We start from the raw sequence: 23,665 nt of genomic DNA on the forward strand, positions 1-23,665 counted from the left end.
TTAACAATATTTGTAAGTAGAGAGGAGTGGGTGTTAAAGTACTTTCTTTTAAATGAGTTGATCAACTGCTGTACCAGCCTCAACTCCTTCTGTATGGTTTTGCTTCTGAAATCAAAATGTATCCAATTTCCCCAAGCACTCCAGCACCATTTGCACTGAACCCCTGCTGGTCGAGAGGGGAATACAGGCTAGCGCTAGCCTCCTCTTTAACTGCTCAGCAGTGCCTTTTTATGCTACATCTCAACATGTATGGAGGTCAGCCGCTCAGGTGGCGCAGCGGTAAAGTACACTAGCGCACCAGAGTTGGGGTTTCGAATACATCGTATCGAATCTCAGCTCTGTCTTTCCGAATGGGCTGGGCGGCAGCATGAACAACGATTGGCTGTTGTTCAGGGTAAGAGGGTAAGAAAGTCGGATCATAGGTCCTCATAACTGGTGCAACTGATGTGCTGATAGGGTGTGGCCCTCCATACACAGTGCCCGTCAAGTGTATGAACTCGACTCGTGCAGGTGAAAAATGCAGTCTGTACTGTCTGTACGTGCCGGAGGGGGCGTATGTCAGTTGAGAGGTGTCCTCAGTCAGCAGTGAAGGGTTGAATCAGTGAATCAGAAAAAAAAAACATGTATGGAGGTCATGCTATACTCTCTGTATTCCTCTGCCACTCATGACAGTACCTCAACCAGTCAGAAAAAGTCTGTTGCAGAGGAAAGCAGATTCCCCATCTGGTCTTTCCTCTCCTCTGACAAAGCCAATTGTGTTTATTGAGTGCCTGACCAGGCTAGAGGCAGTGCTAAGAAAAGTACACGTAAAAGTCAATGCCAGTAAATATGCCTAGTAAAAAGAGCCTGTATTACAGTGTACTTGATCTGAGCCAATGACCCATAAATCTACAGCTTAAGCAGTCATGTCTAAGTAACGCTACAAAGGAGAAGCATCATTTTTCCTGAATCCTTTTATGACATGCCAGCCAGTGATGTCATAGTTGATTAGTATGCAACTTGGCTTCCAGGAATTAATGAGGCCGCATAAACTATGTGGCACATGATTTATTAATAAATAAGGAATGGCTTAAAGAACATAGCTGGATTCCTCCTTTGATTAACAGACCTGACTACATAACCGGTCCATTTGTTCTCTTAATATTGCATTTCTGCCATTATACCACATTTTCTGCAAATAAAATGTACCAAATGTAATGGGTTTTTTTTTTATCCTGATGCAATGACATGGCCGTGCTTTCTTGTTGATAAGAGGGAGATAAAAGAGAATCTTTATATACCAAAAAATAAACAGGCAAAACAAGAGATGCTTCAGATTAACTTTTTATTTATTAAGGACAAGGTAAGGCAGGTAAGTGAGATGGGAAGGATGAAAAACAAAAAAAACAACAACAAAAAAAGAACACAAAAGGATGAGGGGGAACAGATAGGGGTAATGCACCTCTAAATAAAAAACTATTTTCCTCCAAATAATATCCATTAAATAATTAAGAACAGCATTCAAATGTACCAGACAAGCAACAGAAAAGTTTAGTAGGGAATGAATACAGTGATTTCTTTGTAATGTGCCATGACGTGTTCCTCCAACACTTAAAAAAAAAAACGATGGCCCAGCACTTCGCGTCAAGGTTAAGCAAAATAAAGTGAAGCACAGTGCTGTTAAAAAGCACAGCTGAGCCACCGCTCCCTCAGTGCAGCCCTGAACCTGGAGATTAACATGAAGCCAACACAGAGGAACCCTGGCCCTGGTTTTCCCCTCGACAGGGGGTTTAGAGCAGGGTGTCTGCAGAGGATTGCGAGCCAATATGAAAAATCACAGTGGAGATTAAGAAGAGAAGAGAACTGATGAGACCTGTCCTGAGCTCACAGGGCGCTGGTTTGAAGAAAAAAGCTGGAAATTGGGTTTTTGTAACGAGAAAGAGGGTCGTTAGTGGCTGTTACAGCTGTTTTTTTTTTTCTTTTTTTGCATTAGCTTTATACTCTATTCTGTTGAACAGTGCATTACACAAATGTACAAGGGAAAAATACTGCTTTTACACTATACATTTTTCTAAAATATATACAGAGTACAATAAGTTATTGACATTTCCTTTATGAGTTGCAGCCAGGTTGCACTTTTAATGTGCTAATGTGCATGTAAGAGAATGTGTGTGCAAAGATCAGTATATGGAACACACTCTCGCACACGCACACGTCATCCTCCCACATGGTCAGGAGTCTATGGTTGTCTACAGGCAGCTACGTTTTTGGTTATAGAGTATGAGTTTGTTAGAGCAACTCAACGAAAGCTAAAGTTTCTGCTTGGTGCGGGTCAGTAAAGTTCAACCTCAATAAAGAGTCTGAGAGCCGAGTCCTCGCTTCTCAATTATACATTTTCTAACATTTACAACCTAGGATTGTTAGCTCTAATAAAAATACACTTCTCAAAAAAATAGTTGCAGTGCTTTTTCACTTTCACGCATGCGTTTAAATCTTGGTTTATGTACTTATTGGTTGAGATATTGAATAAAGTGGATAGAACGGACACCACCAGTGCTTTGCTACAGCACACTGTAACTGTATCCGGTTTTTAGATCACTCCAGAGGTCTTAGGTCCTTCCGCTAAAACATGTGCAATTTAGCATCATCGTTGCCCAGTGTCCCTCCCGAAATCATGTCCTCATTACCTGAAATTTGCATTCTATCACAAAAAATGGGGAAACTTAATTTATGTATTCAACTGTGTGTTTTAGTCAAAATGATCCTCACACGCGTACTTTAGCCCCCAGCCAGCCACCCTGGCAGACAAGACAACTTACTTCTGTTCCCTGCTGAATGAATCTGTAGTCCCTGCACTAGATCTGTGACCTGTCACAGTCCCGAGCTGAACACTGTATTGTGAGTGTTGATCTGAGTCTGAGGAGAACTGGGCGTTTGGTTGTAAATGAGGCTCTGGGAGCTCTGAGCCTGGCGCAGAGCCTCACAGATCTGCATGTTGAGCTCCATCAGACGAGCGCTGGACTGAGACAAATCCCTGCTCGGCCCCACCACTGCTACGCAGCCGGTCTGACCCAGCGTCTGGTGGCGAAAGTAGATGTGCAGCAGGGTCTGAACCGCGTCGTCCTTATCGCTGCCAAAAATGTCGTTGGGCCACAAGCATCTGAGAAAGATAGGAGGAGAGAAATTGAATAAACAAATATTGACAGAAGTTCTCTGCAAGTGTGTTACTACTGTGCTTGAGCTATCAACTAACAACTATCATAGGGGAAAATTTGGACCACATTTACCTGCAGTATAAGCCTAAGTATCTGAACACCCCCAATAATTATTAAGTTCAGGCTTTAGAGCCACACAAAAAAATCAATTTGATTAAATAAATCATAAGCTGTCATCTTTGTGCAACAAGACCTATTCCTGTGACGTGATGACTCCATATAGTGCATAAAGGCACAATTTGACATTTTTGGAGTTGTTTGTTTGTTTGTTGGGTTTTTAAATCTATGGTTACACTGAGGTTAAATTCATGGAAGGATATGTTTTTTTTGGTCTTAATATATTTGGTTAGAATTTTTGGAGCTGTCTCTAACTTAAGATGTTAGAGTTGTTTCAGTCCTGTGTCTGTGAGGAACCTAAGCACTTTTTGGGCATCGTTTTGTTTAAACGTTTATTTCACGCTCTCTTCACTGGCTTCCTGTAGCTGCCCGCATTCAGTTTAAAAGCTGATGCTTGCCTACAAGACCAAAAATGGACCAGCCCCAAGCTGTACCACGCAACCTTCAAGCCACTAGTCTTGCTCGACTTGATCCTCCACCCAGAACTCGAGGAAGACAAGCATCAAGGCTCTTCTCTGTACTTGCAGTAACGAGCTTCCTTTGTCTGCCCAAACATCTAAGTCTCTTGCTGTCTTCAAAAGACGATTAAAATCCATCTTTTTACTAAGCACTGAAGCCAATATGCACTTACTAATGCTCTTATTTATTTCCTGACAAAAAACATTTTGGTTCTAACAGAGTTTTCAGCAGATTTGTATTCTTAGACTGTTGTCTTCTTAAACTAGAGTAAGGTAATGTTCACTATGGAAGCACTTCTGTAAGTCGCTCTGGATAAGAGCATCTGCTTAATGCCGAAAATGTAAATGTAAATTTCATGGATTTCATGGTATTTGAAGTATTTGTCAGGTGTTTGTATCTGGGGCATTCGATTAAAAGATGTTTGGTGGACAGGGGACTGAGGCATGTCTCACACTGAGTAAGGCATCTGGATAGTACAACTTGGTCTACTCACTTAGTGGTCGTTATCTGGTTTGGGTGTGTATGGTGAGGAATATTTTGTGTATTTCTGGTCTGATTATCCCATTCTGTTTGACATAAGTTGTACATGTAAGGGGTGATCGGGGTTCCGCGTCCAGTGGGAAGAGTTTAAAGATTGAACTATGGTGAGGTAAGACTGTGCTGCTTGTGAATTGTCAGGTTATAACTGCTGCTGTTAATCGGTTTGTAGTTTCAGAGCCGTCCGTGTACATAAAATTCGGATGATATTTGGAGTGGAGAAACTTCAGTGGCCTTTCCAACATAATAATGCCAATGACTTTGAAACAGATCATTTTCAGGTGTCCATTGATCTCCGGCCATATAGTGTATGTAATACAACTTTAGAAATGTGAGGGTCTGTGTGTGTGTGTTCACCTAAAGGCTTTGACTTGAGCGAGTGCAGAGCTGAAGTCTTGAGCACGAAGACTCTCGATCAGCGAGTGGATAGCCGTTTCTGTGCTGGACTGCACTGCCACAGACACGCTGACTCCTTCCTGTCCATCGCTCACTGACTCAGCCTGCTTCAGACAGCTCTCCAACATGGCTAGCTCCTCTGACATGTTGGTTACCTAAACAGAGCCATGGCATTTAGGAAATCATATATATGTATGTGTGTATGTGTGTGTGTGTGTGTGTGTGTGTGTGTGTGTGTGTTAGCAGTGAACAATGATTAGATGAATGGCTTGGCTCTGCCCAGTATGTGATAAATCAATCTCGCACAGAAAGCTAATCTAGTTACAGCTTCAGTGTAGAGGCTTAAGGGTAATAGATCTTACTCTACACTCACACTGACACGCACAGCAATAGCTATACAAGACATTTACCAAATTAAAAGACAGGCTAAATACTTGCAGTATGTAGTTAATATATGCAGGACAACATATAAATAATCAATCTTACTTGCATTTATACAAATAATCAATTAAAAGCATTTTTCTAAATTACAGAGCAGGAAATTCAAGCTGCTGTATTACGGATACACCCGCATATAGGATGTTTTATTTTATTCCGTATTGGTCCTACATGCAGACCTGAGGCTGGAGCCTATCCAATTGGAGCCTATCGAGAAAAATAGGCTCCAGTTGGACATGACGGGATTGGATGGAAGTTGGGTGAAGGGGAGGGGGATTAATAAATGGAAGACAAAAAAATGATGGTGAAAAGTATTCAGACACATTTAAAGTAACATTAGTACTTTTTTTTTTTACAAAGCTTTGCAAATTTTTTGGTGATTACAGCTAACATGACAGTTCAACACCATCTTCTTTTATAGACACCAGCTTTAAGTTACTTTTGCTTTATGTTTTGGGGTTGTTGTCTTTGTTGAAATATTTAAATTTAGTATCTTAGCCAATGAGATAAAAAATGTATCCAATATGTCCTAATGATCGTGCCATTTTTGTTTCTTTACCGATGTGTAAAGACCCCAGTACAGTTTGCAGAAAAAATACCCTCATATACCCATCATACTTCAATGTAGGTATATTGTTTTGGAGATTATACATGCAATGCCTCTTTCTCTTTCAAACATGCTGCTGAATGAGTAAAACAAGCTGCAATTCAGACAGAAACACACAAGCACGCACCTCAGCCTCTCTTTTTATAGTGTCCACTCTGTTGATGAGTTTGCAGTAGGCCTGAAAGAGCAGCAGCAGCTGAAAATGAAGCTTATACAACCTCCGACACAGCTCCAGCTCCTACAGTGATAAACAGAGATGTAACAATCCATATCAGTGTAACACCCTCATGTAAGCCTTCATCAGTTTCAACAGCAAAAGCAGCATCACATGATCAGATGAAAGGATGGATGGGTAAAGGATTACACGAATGAATGAAAAGTCTTTGGACAGCATTCTGCAGCTAGTGCTAATACCTAGGCATGCTCGCTAATAATCTTCAGCCTTAATCACTGATAAGGGAATGGCATGGCAAGTGTTTCAATACTTCCTCTCTTTATTTGTTAGTTATTAATATCAATTTTATGTCTGAAAAGTCATAAATAAGGAGCGAAAACAGGAAAATTGAGTAATGAACATGCAAAATATTAAAAAAAATCTTGTTTTCTGTAACCCATGGACACACCCACCGAAAATCATTTACTATGATTGTGGCAGCATTTTATAAATTGTCAGTAGCAACTTAGCACTAGACGCAAAGTTAATCTCTACAATAATTCTATTAAAGGCAAGTCATTAATGGAAACAATGACACAAATCTAACTTTTACCATTTCCAGCAGGTGTTAAGAGTTAGAAGGCAAAGACAAGACTGTTCAGACTGGTACAGCATGATGTTAATGAGGTTTATGCTTCTAATGAATGGATGCAAAAGTCAGTGTGTTGCCACAGTGACACAATTATGGAGAGGTCGAGAATACGAGAGCCACTTACTGCTAGAATTTCCATTTGCTAAGCAAGAGGGACAGCAGGTCACCATAACAACAAAAACACAAAGAAGATGGAGAGAAAGAATCGTTAGTCAGTGCATAACACTTCCAAACCACCAAGAGAATGAAGACAGAGGAGAGTGTAGAGGGAGAAAGAAAGAAAAGTTGTAGACTGATCAATAACAGACCTGATCATGGATTAAAAATATAATGCTAGCAAGGATGTTAATCATTAACCAACAAATAAATAACATTGGATTAAAAATATTTAATAAAAAATGACAAAGCATCAGGGAGACATAGAATCACAAGTTCTTAATTGTGAAATTAGTATAGCCACTTCTTTTTAGGACCGTCATAATTTTAACTGATAATCAATTGTGACAAACATGTCTCAATTCCAAAAATTTCTCAATTCCAAAAATGTATGAACAAAATGCCTGTCTAGGAAGATAAAATATGCTATTAACATAATTTACTCTGCATGTTAGAATTAGTCAAAAATTGCAAATGCAAAAATCTCAACACAGGTACCATTTAATAAATAATAATTATTATTATTCTTCAGCAAAAACTGTCCTGTGTACTACAGCAAAAGCAGCCAATGCCTGAGTGATCTAAAATAAATGGTAGCAACTTCTTACAACTAAGAATATTCTAAATATTTTCAAAATATTCCTGCATTATGCAACAAAACATTAAATTACTGAAAATATTAATTAATATATCATGGTACATTGTTTTTATTTAGTGCTCAGGTGGTGCAGTGGTAAGTTACCCCACTACTGCTGGGATCGAGGGTTTGAATTCCCAGTGGTGCTATCAGCTGGTTGGGTGTCTACATACAGACATGATTGGCTGTTTGAAGGGGGTGGCCGAGTCCCTGTGATGTCCGGCGTGTTACTTAACTGCACTCAGTAATTCTGGAAAAACTGTACTCACTGCAACCATTACCATGATATAGCAATGATAAAAACATGAGTAGTTAAAAGCAGCATAATTATGTTTTCCCTTCTGCAACCATAGTACTTTATATGGCCAACAGTGTCTGGACACCTGACCATGAGCTTGTTGGGCATTTCATTGTCAGACAAAACAAATGGCATGTAAACAGAGTGACCGGCCGCTCAGGTGGCGCATCAGTAAAACGCGCTAGCACACCAGAGCTGACATTTCGAACTAGTCGGTTCAAAAACTCAGCTCTGCCATCCGGATGGGCAGCTATATAAACAATGATTGGCTTGTTGTTCAAACAGGGTGGGAGCTGGCTAGGGACCTCATAACTGATGCAATTACGACCTCTGCTGGCTGATTGATGGCGTCTGCACAGAATCGAGGGATAATGTGATCAGGGTGTGACTCTACATTCACAAGGCTGGTTCGCATATGAACTTGCCTCATGCAGGTAAAAAGATGCAGTCGGTACTGCACACGTGTCAGTTCGCTCTATGTGATCGTGTGAACGATGTGAATGTAATAGTTTGGATTGGTGTCTTGATTAATAGTTAACTGTCTAATGGTTATAGGTAAAAAATTATTGCCAGCATTAGAATCCCTACCTGCAAGCCAACTGAGTAAAGATGAAACCAATCATTTAAATACACACAGCAAATATATATAGACTGCATACTGTTAAAGGGAAAAATCAGGTTACAGGTGGAGTGTAGGAAACAGAAAGAGTGATATTACTGGTGGATTGAGAAGAAGGTATAGTGGTGTTTTCAGTCCTTCCTTTAAAAGACACCATCCAACACAACATCAAGAGGCAAAAAACAGAAGGATGATGCAGGAAGGTCAGATAGTCAATAATTCAGTGGTTCCTAAAGTGGGGGGCATGGAGCTATTGCTGGGGGAAACAGCAAGGCAAATGAATGAGGCAAATTTGAGCACTGCTAGAATAAGGTGGACAAGTTTGTGAGAAAAAAATGAAATACATAATGCATGTCACTTGTAACAATTCCACTGTAAAGGCGATTTGTTACTTTAGTTTGTTTAATTTAATAAGAATAAAGCAATAAGCCACGAGAGGCCGTACGTTACTGTGATTTTAGCACGGGGATGACGTTTTTTTTGACCTAAAACTTCTTTCCCCGTGCTAAAATCGTAACAGTAACGTACGGTCTCGAGTGGCTTATTGCTTTTATAAAACGGTGGTCAACATAAAATATAATAAATACAACAATGTTTAATTCATAAATGTATTTATTGTGTATAAACTTACAATAAAGCATTCTTCCGCGACGCAAAATAGTTCGATTAACAGTGTTGCTAGGCAACATGAGGGCGAAAATAACATTAACTTTTCTATTCAGTGGCATATTAATATGGAATGATGTGAGGTGGTCATAGGTGTGCGTTTATCGGGGATTTTACAACGGCTTCGAACGTGGCTCAGCCAATCAGATTTTAGGACCGGAACTATCTGTTTTATAAGCTGCAGTTTTGTATGGATTACAATGATTAAAATCAATTCTAGTGGAGTTTGAAAGCAAAAGGTGTGTTGGAGTTAGAACGGGGAGGAAGAAGAGGCTTGAATATATTCTTATCTACAAAAGAGGGGCACTGCAAAAAAGTTTGGGAACCACAGCAGAAAAAAAACACTAAGCCTAATCTTAAAAAACAAACATCTTAAATACATCACTAGTAGGAAGTAAGCTAATTAAACATTTCACAGGTAAGACATAAGTCTTACAGCATGGCAAATGACTACCAATCATTTACTTACGGCAATCTTGGTTTCTCAATGTACACAATTTAATAGTAGCCACGTGTGTAAAGCTATCGAAAATTACATGACATTACAATTTCCTATAGGTAATATTACCACAAAATGAACAGCCCAGCAACTAGTCATCAGTCTAAGTGCTAATAAACTACTCTGCACTGGTAGGTAAAAACAAGTGGTACTTCAGCAACAGACTTACATACAGGGCATGGCATATTCTCAGGGATTTATTACAGGGTTTTTCAAACCCTGGGTCACAACCTTTTGGTGGGTCGCGAGACAAAAACTGGGTTGCAGAGAAAAATAATAATAATTTAATAAACAAATTGTAACAGGCACATAAACATGAAATGAACGTGTACACAAATGCTCTCTTATGGAGGCTTAACATTACACCTAGTGGGATCAGATTGCCATCATTTTTCTTAGTTAAGTATATTTCTTTTTGTGTTTTGTTTTAATGCATTGTTTGTGTTGCCTGGGTCGTGGTACAAATCATGAAGAAAATGCGGCTTGAATAATAGTTTTAAAAAAGGTAAAAAGTCAGATTTAATAAAGCTAATTCTAGCACATAACTACAAGCCTGCCAGGTAACAGCTAACTATCACACATAATTATTAAACCAGGAGGAGTTTTGAGTGCAAGGACAGTTACAGTAAAAATAAGGATTTTAAATAAAGAGATCCAAATAAGTGCAGTCACCGCACCATTAATGGTCTGAAAGCAAAAGCACACTACGTGCAGTACTAGAAGTGCGTTTTACCTGAGCTTGAGCGGTTGGTCGACGGTTGCTGTCTTTATCACCAAATGTCTTTCTGCAGTTCTCTAACCACTGTAAAGAGAGGGAAAGAGAGAGAAAATGAAGAGGTGATACTTAAGTTACTTAAGATACTGAGAGTTTAAAACAGTTAATGGTACAGAACAGAAGCAGATGTTACTGCAGACATGAAGAGAACTAAAAGCTGCATTTATAATCTTAAAGTCTGGCATAAATGTGAAGAATGACATAAGAATGAGAAAGCTTCATCATGTGTGTGTTTTTGTTTATTTAATCAGAGTGCAGAACTCTGCATATTAAATAGAGTCAGACTCACTGTATAGGTTGGGGGTATCAATTCTCCAGAGACAGAGCTACTGTCTCATCCAATTAACTTCACCCCTTCCTGCACTACTTCATCTACTCCCCCCCCCCCCCCCCCTTTACGCCTACCCACTCAATCATGTGTGGCTATTTTTAGCATCTGCACGCTCCTGCTGGGTGAACTAAATCCACTCATGTCATAAAATGATTTAATTGCTGCCCCTCACTATACTGTAGCAGGCTGATTAGCACTTTCTTTAGATTTTTCTAAATGTTTTTACTGTTTGGCACTGTCAGATAATTCCTAAACAGAAATAAAATACATCTTTCAACTAATACATTACAAACTTCACAGGCTGCCAATTGACAATTAGGGCATAAATATAGGATATTTCAAGCAACATAATGCAACGAATGACAAATGCATTATTGGTATAAGAAGCACAATAGGTAGACCCATGAGTGGTGTAGGGAAAAAGTGATATGATCTGATGAGTCAACTTTCATTATATTTTCTGGAGGAAGCTGAATAATGTTTTTAAACCACAAAGTCCGCTACTGACTGTACATAACACAGTGGCATTTAGAATGGCATGGGAAGCATCTGGTAGAAATAATTCCATCTTAATGATCATTTGCATGGTAGTATAACAACCAAAAAATATTTTATAGAACCAGATGCACCAAAGAGTGCATAGTGTCTTTCCTAATGATGTTTCTCCATATTCTAGGATGATTATGTCCTTATACATATTGCTAAAATTATTTAAGAGTGCCTGATGAACAACATGATGAATTTAAGTGCCATACAGGAACTCCCCTAAAAGACCTGATTTAGACATAATTGAACCTTAATGGGTCGTTCAGGAGCACAGTAATATTAAGGTGATTTCACCTCCTTAATCTCTCTAAGATCCAGGAGATTTAATTTGTGAAGAATAGTCAAACATTTACCCCACAAACCATTTAGGACTTGGATGAGAGCTTTTCAAGAGGGATTAAAGCTGTTTTGTAGGCAAATAGTGCGGCACTAATTATTATTTTACCTCCATCACATTAGAAGGTATTATGGTAATGTACATAGAATTAAATGAAAATATACAACAAGAAGTCTCAGTAAACATAGAAAGAAGATTTATGGACACATACTATGATTTTAAGATCGTAATTAATGTGATTTTGACTTTAAGTAAAAAACATTGAGTTTTCTTGACAAATGCCCATGTGCACTATTATTCAACCCTTAGTCTCAGTACTTAGTGAAACATCCTTCTCTTTTGATAATCTTTAATAGGCGATTTCAGTAAGTGCTTCTTCACCCATTGTTCTTGTGGAAAAAAAAAATTTGCTCATTGAAGTCTAAAGGCTGTGGTGCTGCACCTGCCTTTTTAAAATTCTACCAAAAGTTCTACTGGATTTAACTCTGGAGACTGGACAGTTTACTCCAGGATATCCCAGAACTAGGTCCTTAACCAAGCTTTGGTTGACTCAGAAGTGTGCTTGGGATCATTATCTTGCTATAAAGTCAAATGATTGCCAAGGATCAATTTTACCACAGAAGGTAGAGCATTCCTCCTTAAATGCCTTGGTATTTCTGTAAATCCATGATGCCAGTCACAGTCATGATTGCCAGTTTATGCAGCAGAAAAGCATCCCCACATCATCACTGACACACCACCATGGTTGACCATGGGGATCCCAGAACACTGCAGAACTATCCAAATTCCTTCTGGTGTATTTCTATCTACCCCTCCTGTGCTTCTAGTCTACAAGTGGCATGTGTTTTGGACACTACAGAAGTGATCTTCTAATGGTCGCTACTAACACATTTGCCCCAGCCTTCATCAGGACATCTTGTAGGTCATTTGCAGTAACATGGTTTTTTTTTTATTATTGTCTAAAGGCCTCTGGATGAGATTTGTATCTTTCTTCCATGACTAGGCAGGTTTGCTGCTGCACCATACGTTTGGAACCCACTAACCCTTTTCTGCATTTAAATGATCTCCCTTTTCAGCTTTTGTGACAGCTCCTTAGTTTTCACCATGGTTCAACACACCTTGAACACTTCTCTGGGTAGTGTTTATATAACACATCAAAGCTAAAGCAAATTCACTGTGGTCAATGAGTTCCCAATGGTTTACTCATGTTGTAACCCAACTTGAGGTTGTACAGATTAGCAGCAGGTTTTAAGATTAGCAATATTATGTAGGGGTTGAATAATTGTGACAAAGCAGGAGAGTGTAGGTTTTGAGTGTAACTGTGCAGCTGCATAATATGCCAAGATGTTTATAACAGATAAGAACGTGGTCAGTACTCACCTGTTCGGCTGCATCTTTTTTGCCGTTGTACGTATCCAGGTGCTCCTGCAACTCCAGTACACTGAACTTTAATGTCTCCAGCAACCCACAGGAAACCAGCTTTGAAATAAATACAGGCAAAGTATATATTTAGCACCTGATCAGGGACACGAACAAATCTCTGTATAAATCTGTCGAACCTTTATGATCACATCTTAATCACTGGATTTGTATTGATGCACTGATTAGTCACTATGAAAATCTGTAACAAAATCCTTTTTTTTTTTATATGCAGTTAAAAGCTCACATACACCTGTGGGTATTTGGAATAGTATTTCTGATTGAATATACATGGTAACCTCTCTGTGCCTATATAAACAGGGCTAGATTAACCTGTAAAAGAAAAAACTTCACCCTATCCTAAGAATAAATTAGTCTGGATGGTCAAAATCAAAGAACCACAAAAAACCCTCAAAACCATAAAACTTGTTTGCAATGAATTAGATGCTGCCGAAAACAAGTGTCCACAGTCAAGCAAGCTTTAAACTGCCATGGGCTTAAAGGCTGTTGTGCAATAACAAATAACTCCTAAATTTAGATCAGGTTCTTCTTCTGTAAGTGTCAGTCTTTAAACCCATGAAGTTTGCTGGACGGTGGCAGTGTCACTCATGTTGCAACAGTTTCTAGTTCATGACAGACTTGTTGACAGTTTGGTCCCACATGCCCAATGTAAACGTGCAAACTCACAGTCTCTGCATCCAGTAGCACTGTGGGACACTGGGAACATGATGTTAGGACCTCCAGAGAGCTGAGGAACTGGTTTCCCATTCGTTGAAGCCCCTCACCGAGGAAACGCACTGAAGCATGGGTAATGGAGTCAAACTTTCCTTGGATGTGCTGGAGGCAAAATAGGTACAGGTTACATGCACATACAAAAACGTTCATACAGGTTTAGATAATATATATATATATTTTTTTTTTATTATTTTTTTTTTGAAGACATTACAAGCAAGTCACATCAAAGATTTTCTTAACATTTTCTAACAATGCCTTTAGCTTTTTCATTTTATTTTTTAAAATAAACATATAACTATGTACATTCAGGGAATATCTTGCATTCTCAACAATACAAAAAAAAAAAAAAAAATAGATAAATAAATACAGTCTAAAATAAATAAGTAGAGTCTAAAATAAACTGTTATGCCTTTAAGGTCCATTGTGAGCCACAAACTATTATCCATTCAACTGTCATTGTCTAAACACATTGTTTCCATCACATCTGGCCTCATCTCTGCTAAGTACTGCATCCACCTATTCCAATGATTTTTAAATACATCCATTTTAATATTTATTGAAAAAGTGATCCTCTCCATTGCATATATTTCTTTAGTTAATTCAATCCAGTCATCTATAGTTGGTCCCTCTAATTGTAACCATTTCCTGGTCAATGCCTTTTTACTGGCTGCTAAAAGCACTGCCATTAAATATTCATCTATTTGTCCCATATCAGGGTGAATATATCCCAAATATAATACCTTACTACACATGGGCACAACTTTTCTAAATATATGCTGCAGCGCTTCCCTTATGTCTTCCCAAAACTTTCTAATATTTGGACATTCCCAAAAAATGTGATAATGATTTGCCTCTTGGCATCCACATTTCCTCCAACACACTGGGGCAGTAGCATTCATGTGAGCTGTCTGCTGTGGTGTAATAAAGTACCTAATAATATTTTTCCAGCAAAATTCCTTCCATTTCAAAGATCTGGTACTTTTCCATTGAAATCTCCATATACTTGTCCATTCCTCTTCTGTAATAATCATTACCCCTTCCTTTTCCCATTTTTGTTTGACATAATCTGTTGAATGTATATTCATGCTTAAAAGGGCTTTATAAATCTTAGAGATTGTTCTATAACAAGTTTCATCTTTGGATGCATATGCTTTAATTAGTAGTTCTACTATACCATTATGTTTAACCCTACATCCCTTCTTCACTTTCTGATCAAAGTAATTTCTTATTTGAAGATACCTGTAAAAATCCTGGTTCTCTAATTGGAAATGTTCTTTTAGTTTTTGGAAGCTCATGATTTCTCCCCCCTCAACTATAGTACACATGGCTGTTATTCCTTTCGTCACCCAAGTTCTAAATCTATTATCCAATCTATTTGGTGGGAATTCCGAATCATATGCTCCCCATGTGAGGATTTTAACACAATCTTCCAACCTATATTCTCTAATAACGTTTTTCCACACTTTCAGTGTGGATTTTACCCACGGGTTATTGATTTCATCTATATATTTTTGTATCTCTTTATCTGTCATTATTGCTTGTAGAGGAGTATCATGTACAGTAAAGTTCTCTATTGATTTCCACTGTGCCTGATAATTTGGATTACACCAGCACACTATTGCTCGAATTTGTGCTGCTTGATAATAATTTCTCAGTGATGGTAGAGCCCAACCCCCCTCCTCCTTTAATAGCTGTAATGTTTTAAAACGTACTCTAGGTTTTTTCCCCTGCCAAATAAATCGTGAAAGCATTCTATCCCATTCCGTGAAAAATTTCTTGTCAATTTCAATCGGAAGTGTTTGAAACAAGTACAGAAATCTTGGTAATACATTCATTTTGATTGAGTTCATTCTTGAGCTGAGACCAAGAAAAGGGATGAGACTCCACCTTTTTAAATCCTCCCGAATCTTTGTCTGAAATGGTCCATAATTCTTTTCCCATATTTTGGAAATGTTCTTTGTCAAATTAACCCCCAAATATTTAATTGATTTTGTGTTCCATCTTAAGGGATATTTATCTGTAATACATGTGGTTGGTTTATAATTATACGCAAGGATTTCTGTTTTACTTATATTTATCTTATACCCAGATAAGGGCCCAAACTCCTGAAACCGATTCATAAGTTCAGGTAAACAGTTAGTGGGGTTAGTCAAATAAACCAAAACATCATCTGCATAACAAGCAATCTTGTGTTCCACTTGGTTTATGGTAATACCTTGTATATTTTTATTCTGTCTAACACTTTGGACTAGAGGCTCCAAATACAGTGCAAAAAGTGAAGGAGACCAGGCACAACCTTGTCTAGTACCCCTCCCCAAAGTAAAAGATTCTGTTAAATGTCCATTAATTTTAATTCTTGCTGTTGGATTATAATAAAGTGCCTGTATACTTTTAATTATCGTTTCATGAAAATTAAATTTTTCCAAAACCTTATATAAATAGGCCCATCTTACACAATCAAATGCCTTTTCAGCATCCAAACTTAAAATAATTGCCTCTACTTTGTTCTGCTGAATATTATGCATGACATGTAATGTACGCCGGATATTGTCCTGTGTTTGTCGTTGAGGTATAAATCCTGTTTGATCATTATGAATTAGATTCGGTAGGAATTTGTCCAATCTTCTAGCTATTATTGATGTATAAAGGCGGTAATCCACATTCAATACTGATATAGGTCTATACGATCCACATTCTAATCTATCCTTACCCTCCTTCGGTATGACTGATATTATAGCTTCTCTCCAGGAGGGGGGGGTCTCAGCCTTGTTTAGTGTCCAATTAAAAGTGGATAGCAAAATAGGGGTCAATTCCTTTTGAAAAACTTTATAAAACTCTGTTGTGAATCCATCAGTGCCTGGAGACTTATTTCCCTTCAACCTACCAATAGCAATCCTAATCTCTTCCATAGTTATTTCCGAAATCATTGCATTGTTTTGGCCTTCAGTCAAGGCAGGTAGGTCCACTGTGTCCAAAAATGTATCAATGTCTGATTCCCTCCCCCCACACTGCTTGGAGTATAATTTATAGTAAAATTTTTCGAATGCTTTTTGAATATTTTCTTGTTTATTTTGTGTAACATTATTTTCAGGATCCTTAATTTTATGAATTGAACTATTGGTCTGTTGCTTTCTTAATTGCCTAGATAATAACTTCATTGATTTGGGGCCACTTTCATAATATCTCTGTTTAGTAAACATCATCTTCTTCTGAATTTCCTGGGTATATATCATATTAATTTCATTTCGTATTTTTCTACTTTGTTCTAAAATAACCTGGCTTTGGTTGTTTTTATGCTTTTTCTCTAGTTGTTTTAACTCATTTTGTAGTTCATTTAATTTTTGTGTTCTCATTTTCTTCTTAAATGAGGCCAAAGAAATTATTTTGCCTCTTAAAACTGCTTTAGCGGCATCCCAGACCACATGAGGAGGCACCTCCCCATTGTCATTGTCTTTCAAATACTGTTGAATTTCCTCCTTAATTTGTGTTACAAAAGATGGATCATTAAGTAAGCTTGAATTAAATGTCCATGTTGTGTTTTTAGGTTTACACCCCAAATCCACTGTTAAATATATTGGAGAGTGGTCACTAAGATCAGTTACGCCTATATCACAGGCATTCACCCTTGTTCTGTCTCTGCTAAACATTATAAAATAATCTATTCTAGTATATACTGAATGTCGCGCTGAAAAATATGTATAGTCCTTTGTGTTGGGGAAAAGATCTCTCCATACATCAATGAGCCCAATGTCCTTCATAAGTAGATTAATTTTCTGAACAAGGGATTTTGGGTAGGGTGTTTTCTTATTTGATAAGTCGAGTTTAGGTTGCAGATGTACATTAAGATCCCCCCCACATATCAGTACCCCCTGTGTTTCAGACAAAATAATATCAAATATAATCTGGAAAAAACTAATCTCACTCCCCGGAGGGGCATATATATTAAGCAGAGTAACCAAAGTATCATTTATCTTTCCCCTTATTAGAACAAACCTTCCTTCTTTGTCTTCGCATGTGTGTATTTTTTCAAAAACAATCTTATGAGAAATCAGGATTGCTACTCCTCGTCTATGTCCCGAATGGTATGAAGAGAAATAAACCTGATTAAATCCCATTCTACTTAACTTTTTATGCTCACTATCAGATAGATGTGTTTCTTGTAAGTATACAATTTGGGCATTTTCTTTTTTCATCTTAGATAATATTTTAGCTCGTTTGACTGGATTTACTACACCATTGACATTAAAGGAGACAAATTTTATATCTCCACGACCCATTATAATTGTTTAATTTTGTCATCATGGCTTAAAAAATAAATCAATTTTATGCAAGTATATTCCCTGTGAAAAAAGTAACTGACCTTGTGGTAACTATAAACAGTAACAAAATCTCTTACATAACTTTCTTCCAATGAAGGGGTCTTTGCAAAATGACCCTTAGGCGAACTACTGATGGTCCATAGTTGTGGAGGGGAAACCCTTTCCAAAGGGCTCTCCATCACAGCATAGCATTTATAACGTTACCCTCCGACATCCCCTAACTCTTATTGTTGTATAAGGAAAAAAAATAAAAAATAAAAAAATAAAAATAAACACACCCAGAGAGAGAAAATCAGTCAGTATAATCACCACTGTCCTGAGAAAAGAAATAGGTCAAACCCGAGTTTAGAAACCACAGCATATATATTGGCCTGCACTTCCATGCAGAGCAGAAAATATCCATGTCTTTATTAATCCTCAATTTGACTTATGAATTATTAATCATTCGGAGTTGCCTGTCTCCTGTAATTACGTAGCTTCTCTTTAAAGCCCACAGTTTTCGTTGGTCGTTTTTCTCCTTGCTTTTCCGTTTGTCCAATCATCTCCCAGGCATATCGCTGTAATTGCTCCGCTGGGCTTTCTACAGCGGTACTCTTTTTGACATGAAAACCTTTCGCCTCCATACCCCTCTCGGCTTCTTCAATTGTGTTGTATAACTGTGTCCCATCTTCATAGAACACCCGTAGCCGTGCGGGATAGGGGGACTGAAACTTTATTTTCCTGTCCTTTAAGACCCGCTTCACCTCTGCGTACTCCTGTCTTTTTTTCACCACCTCCGAGGGGTAATCATGATCAAAGTAAATTCTCTGTCCATTTACATGAATTTCTTTTTTCAACCACGCTTTTCGAATGACCTCTTCCTTCATTCTAAACGTAGCGAATTTCACTATGATAGATCTCGGCTTGTCGTGCCTCACCGGCTGTGACACAAGCGCTCTGTGTGCACGTTCAATCTTTAATTCAGCGATGGAAATGCCGAGTCTATCGTGTAGAAGTTGTTCCACAAAAGTACACACATTACCTGCCTCGGCGTTCTCAGGAATGTTATAGATTCTTATATTCTCCCTTCTTGATCGTCCTTCCTGATCCATCAGCTTTCTTTCCTGTTGAGACTGTATTTTTATCATTCGGCGCAACACATCCTCCATGTTTTGTACTCGTGTTTCTAAAGTTTCGATACGTTCCTCCGCTTTACCAATTCGCTGATTTGTTTTGTTTAACTCCGCTTTAATGTCACTCAGTTGGTGGTTGTTTTCCTTCCTAAAGCTTTGAATCTCTTCCAGGACCGTTTTTAAATTTACTTCACTGTTTTCTGGCTCATCTAGTTGTTGTTGGCCACCATGCTGTTCCTCTGCTGCCATGTCAGCCGCATCTTTCGGCTCGCTTTCAAACATCTCCGTGGCACCTTTATTCCTGGTTCTCTCTCTGGTCATTGTCGCCCCACTGTTTACCTCTATTTTAAACTTCAAAATCTACTTTAATAGTCAACTTTAAGTGGGGCAAAATGAAAAGAAATAAAAAAATGTCGGAGGAGTAACTGAACTACGCCGCCACTCTCGCCATCTTCCGGAAGACCCAATCGCAGGTTTAGATAATATATTTAATTGACTCCAGTTTGGAGTGCTAAATAATGTCTATCCACAGTTTGGTTATAAGTGACAGCTGTACTTCCCAGTCATCATGACTGCCAGTAGTGTATGAATAAATACTTGCAGGGCTAAGGAGTAAGTCCCTAAGATTTTACTTTATAATCAAATACTACAGTAGACTACAAGTTGTTAACCTTGTGTGGAAGTATGTTTCAGTTCAGGGTTTCAGCTTTTCAGCTACACCGATTGCTAATAGATTAAATGGATTATATGAAATATGCTTGTGGTAAGAGTTTGGGAAAGACCCTTTCCTTTTTTGCATGACTATGCCCCTTGCACAAAGGAAAGATCCATTAAGCCAAGCTTTCTCGTCTAAAACAGAGCATGAGTGCATAAATACTCTTTTGATTGATTCATGTAAAAGCCATTTTATTGGTGGCAGTTGTATCTACAACAAGCTTGACGATTGAACTTTAACGTGTATACACAGTGTATTTTGACTCGATCACTGCTGGCCATATGTAAGGCAAAGCCAAACACATACCTGGAACAGACGTGAAAAGACATGGAAAGTGTAGACAGCACTGGAACCGTCAGTGTCAGAGAGCATCTGGTTGACGTGGCAGCGCCAGGCATCCTCCTCATCATCGTAAGTGACCGGCTGAAACGCTGCCAGGATGGCAGAGAGAAAGGGAGACGGCGGAGGCGAGGACTGCAACTCGGGAAAACTGTCCGCATCACCTTCATCCTGACTGAATTCACAAAAACATAATTCATGTTAGATGCCTGTCTGGTTCATTTTGTCATGGGACATACAGAAATATAGCTTAGAGGCTGTTTCTTATTTTAATTAATTAGTGATCACTCATCAATTGAAGAAGATTAAAGAACATGCAGTTCTCTGAAGGAATCTACCATGTCAACATTTAAATCAAACTGCAACTAGACTAGTATAATACCTTTAATTTGTGTTCACTTTTTTAACTTTTTTCCTCTCTTTCAACTGCTCCTGTACTTAGGGTTTCCCACAGCAGACCTGTTCTGCATAATTACGACCCCTAATTATGCAACATACTTATTTTTAATTTGGCTTGGGACGAGCAATGGCTTGGCTGTTCCGCACCCCTTCCCCACCCCCCGACCAGCCAATAACACAGCTGAGATTTGAACCTTGTAACCACTGTGCCACCCAAGCACCCTAATCTGTCTCTGGAACTAAATATTAAAAATACTAAAAAAATGAAACATCTCGGGTTCAAACTATCTGCAATCAAATAAAAGTCAAAGTAAATGTAAGGAACACTGCATTTTTATTTTATATATATTCTTATTCTGCATGTGCTCTAACAGCTTGGCTACTTAGACACAGAGTGCGTTTGCTAGACTGGCCTGCCTGCAGTCCAGATCTTTCTCCTCTTGAAAATGTACACTGGGCATCATGAACACAACAGCAACCATGGAGTTTTGAGCAGCTGAAGTCTGGTTTCAAGCCAGAACACATATTTACATACTATATATTAGGGATGTAACGATAGACTCTACCCACGATGCAATGCGATTCACGATACTGGGTTCATGATACGATTTTTTCCTGTTTTTTTAAAACAAAAAAAGACAATTTATGACAAAGTTTCCTTTTATTATTTCTAAATAAAATACTGTATTTGTGCTTATCTTTTATTTATCTAAATAATGAATGCCCTTTTATCTCTGAGGTAGGTACAAACTATGCAAAACAATGCTGCACATTTCCCTTTTTGTGTAAAAAAAACAAAAAACTGAAATGAAATAAATCCCACATTAAATAAATAAATGAATAATACAAATAAAGAAAGTATCCTCACATAAATAAATTTGGCTGGAAAATTCCAAACCTGGCAACCCTGTAGTGACGTCAACCAGGTGAGGTGAAGCGCCAGTGCCCTCTGCTGTTTAAAGTGAATATCGATTCATTATACATGTAAACCGATTTGAATCGTTACACATGTGAATAGATTTTTAACTGTCTTGTGGTGCATCGTTACATCCCAGCTATATATAGTTCAATACTAATCATTAAATACTAAATATGTGATTTGCTGTTATGGATATGACTTTACTAAAACGATCTATAGTATTCACACATCAGGAAAACATTTAGTGTATTTTCTAACAGATTTCAGAAATGACCTTGGCAGCCCAGTACGGTCTTGCTCATGCACAACTAGAAGTAAACAAGTGACCTCACCAGGGCAAAACCACAAGCACAGTTTCTCTACCAGTCAGAATTCATACTGGATCTATACTGCCCTCTAATCTCCCTTCCCTCATTTCCCTTACCCCCACCCTCTGTCCTCACCCTGCTTTATCTCACTGCAGATGTTCTACGCTGCAGTAGTTTTAGCCTGGACCTACTGGAGAGAAAAAAGAAAAACATCTCTGTTTTTACCCTCCCTCCCTCCCACACACACACACATGCGCACACACACACCCACACAAACACACACTTACAGCCCAGAGGGGCCGAAGAGTTTGACGAAGCAGACCGAGTAGAAGTATTTGAAGCCCGTGCTGCTGAGAGGCACAGAGGACACCGTTTTTATCTTCATCCTCGCCGGCAGCGTCCTCTCTCTTCTGCATTCACTCTCACATTTCCTGACCAGTGTTCAACTCCTGAAGTCTCTTACTCTATCTGTGTTGTCTTTTCACCAAACATAAATAGTCCCTCTGTTCCTCTCTTCGTCCATCTTCCATCGTCTGACTTCCTCTCCTATTAGTTTTCTCATCTACTCTCTAGCTCTCTGCGAGCTGATGCTGTGCTGCATTAGCAAAGCGTTTACAGTATCTTCACCCCACCCCCATCCCCATCCCGACACAGAAACGCACACGGAGCAGCATTCTATCTGCGACACAGACCTCCTGCACACATCCAAAGCCGTTAAAAACATCCTAGTGTCCTGCACACGTAAGACCCGAACAAAATCAGACGTAAAATCACTTTTTTTTCTCTATTTTGGATTTGGTTGCAAGGCAGGATGATCTGGGCTCTTTTAATAAGCATACCTCTCTGAATTCAAACTGCCCAACTGCAAAAACATGTAATATATATATACATTAAATCTAACAAATAAAATCAAACAAATTTAAAGGGCCTATTTTAAGAAAAAAAACAAAAAACAGAGCACATCTCTGAATCTCTTCTAAAGTGGAGGAGTGACTGGAATGCTGCCATGCATCCCATTAACCAATGACAACCCATATGTGTCCCCTGAGAGGAAAACGTAATTAATAAAAAGCTTCTATATTGACATTTTTATTGCAATTTGGGGACTAATGACGTCTGCTGGAGTGGCATAACTTTACACAAACTTATTAGCTAAAAGCTGCACAGCCATAAGCTGGACAACCTTCAAAACAATGTTCCAGTGTCGAAACTAAGGACCACAGCCAAACAGAAGTCCAGTTATGACTCATCTCATTGGACTAAATTTAATTGAATTTAATTGTAAACAAAAGAAAATATGTAAAACATGTCAATGTTAAATATTTTACACACAAGTAAAGTGAAGTGCAAATGTTTGGACACATACTCAAATTCCATCTTTTTTTATTTACTAAAAGACCTTTAAAACTAATAAAACAACCTCTACGAGCGCTCGGGTGGTGCAGAAGTAAAACGCATGAGTTCACCACTGCAGAGTGTTCGAACTTGTGAGTTTAAATCTCAGCAGAGCCGCTGACCTAGCCAAGCATCCACACAAACACAATTGGTCGTATTTGAGGGAGAGTAGGTCTAACAGGGTCTCTTTCTGATGTGATATGTGATCTTAGGAATGAGTCCAGGCACCAAAGCATGTGTGTGTGTGTGTGTGTGTGTGGAGCATAGAGGATAGCATGGCTCTCCTCACCCAATAAAGTATAATTATTACTTATTATTAATTATTTAATTATTTAAAACAGTTTTTAAAGATAATGTAACTTTAAATGATATCATTATTAAAAATCCTTTACACACCTGAAATTTAACCCAACAAGTAGATCAAAATAAGGCCACCTTAAAGAACAGTGCTGTGTTCTATTTGCAACTATTGAAAATGCCCAGATATGGCACCCAGGTGGCTAGGCGGGATAATCCGCCTAGCTCACCAGCTCAAGTTCGAATCTCAGCTCTGCTACCGGTCGGCTGGGAGCCCCCAAGCAGGCACA

At 38.5% G+C, this 23,665-nt stretch overlaps 1 protein-coding gene across 7 annotated transcripts in view; it reads right to left on the reverse strand.

The window, feature by feature from the left end:
• Positions 1-1,310: 1,310 nt before the first annotated feature.
• fryl (furry homolog, like) overlaps positions 1,311-23,665 on the reverse strand; it is a 217,154-nt gene continuing 194,799 nt past the window's right edge. For 5 of the 7 annotated variants that reach the window (XM_063002083.1, XM_063002082.1, XM_063002080.1 and 2 more), the window contains 8 exons: positions 20,025-20,232; positions 13,525-13,674; positions 12,799-12,897; positions 10,163-10,231; positions 6,679-6,696; positions 5,876-5,986; positions 4,665-4,858; positions 1,311-3,139 (listed from right to left, as the gene is read on the reverse strand). In XM_063002083.1, the coding sequence (XP_062858153.1) occupies positions 2,851-3,139; positions 4,665-4,858; positions 5,876-5,986; positions 6,679-6,696; positions 10,163-10,231; positions 12,799-12,897; positions 13,525-13,674; positions 20,025-20,232 (1,138 nt within the window). In that variant the 3' untranslated portion in view covers positions 1,311-2,850. The remainder of the gene's footprint in view (positions 3,140-4,664; positions 4,859-5,875; positions 5,987-6,678; positions 6,697-10,162; positions 10,232-12,798; positions 12,898-13,524; positions 13,675-20,024; positions 20,233-23,665) is intronic. The other 2 variants (XM_063002079.1, XM_063002084.1) reach the window with 1 other exon arrangement.

The sequence above is a fragment of the Trichomycterus rosablanca genome, chromosome 9 (genome assembly GCF_030014385.1).
Source record: "Trichomycterus rosablanca isolate fTriRos1 chromosome 9, fTriRos1.hap1, whole genome shotgun sequence".
Lineage (NCBI taxonomy): Eukaryota > Metazoa > Chordata > Actinopteri > Siluriformes > Trichomycteridae > Trichomycterus > Trichomycterus rosablanca.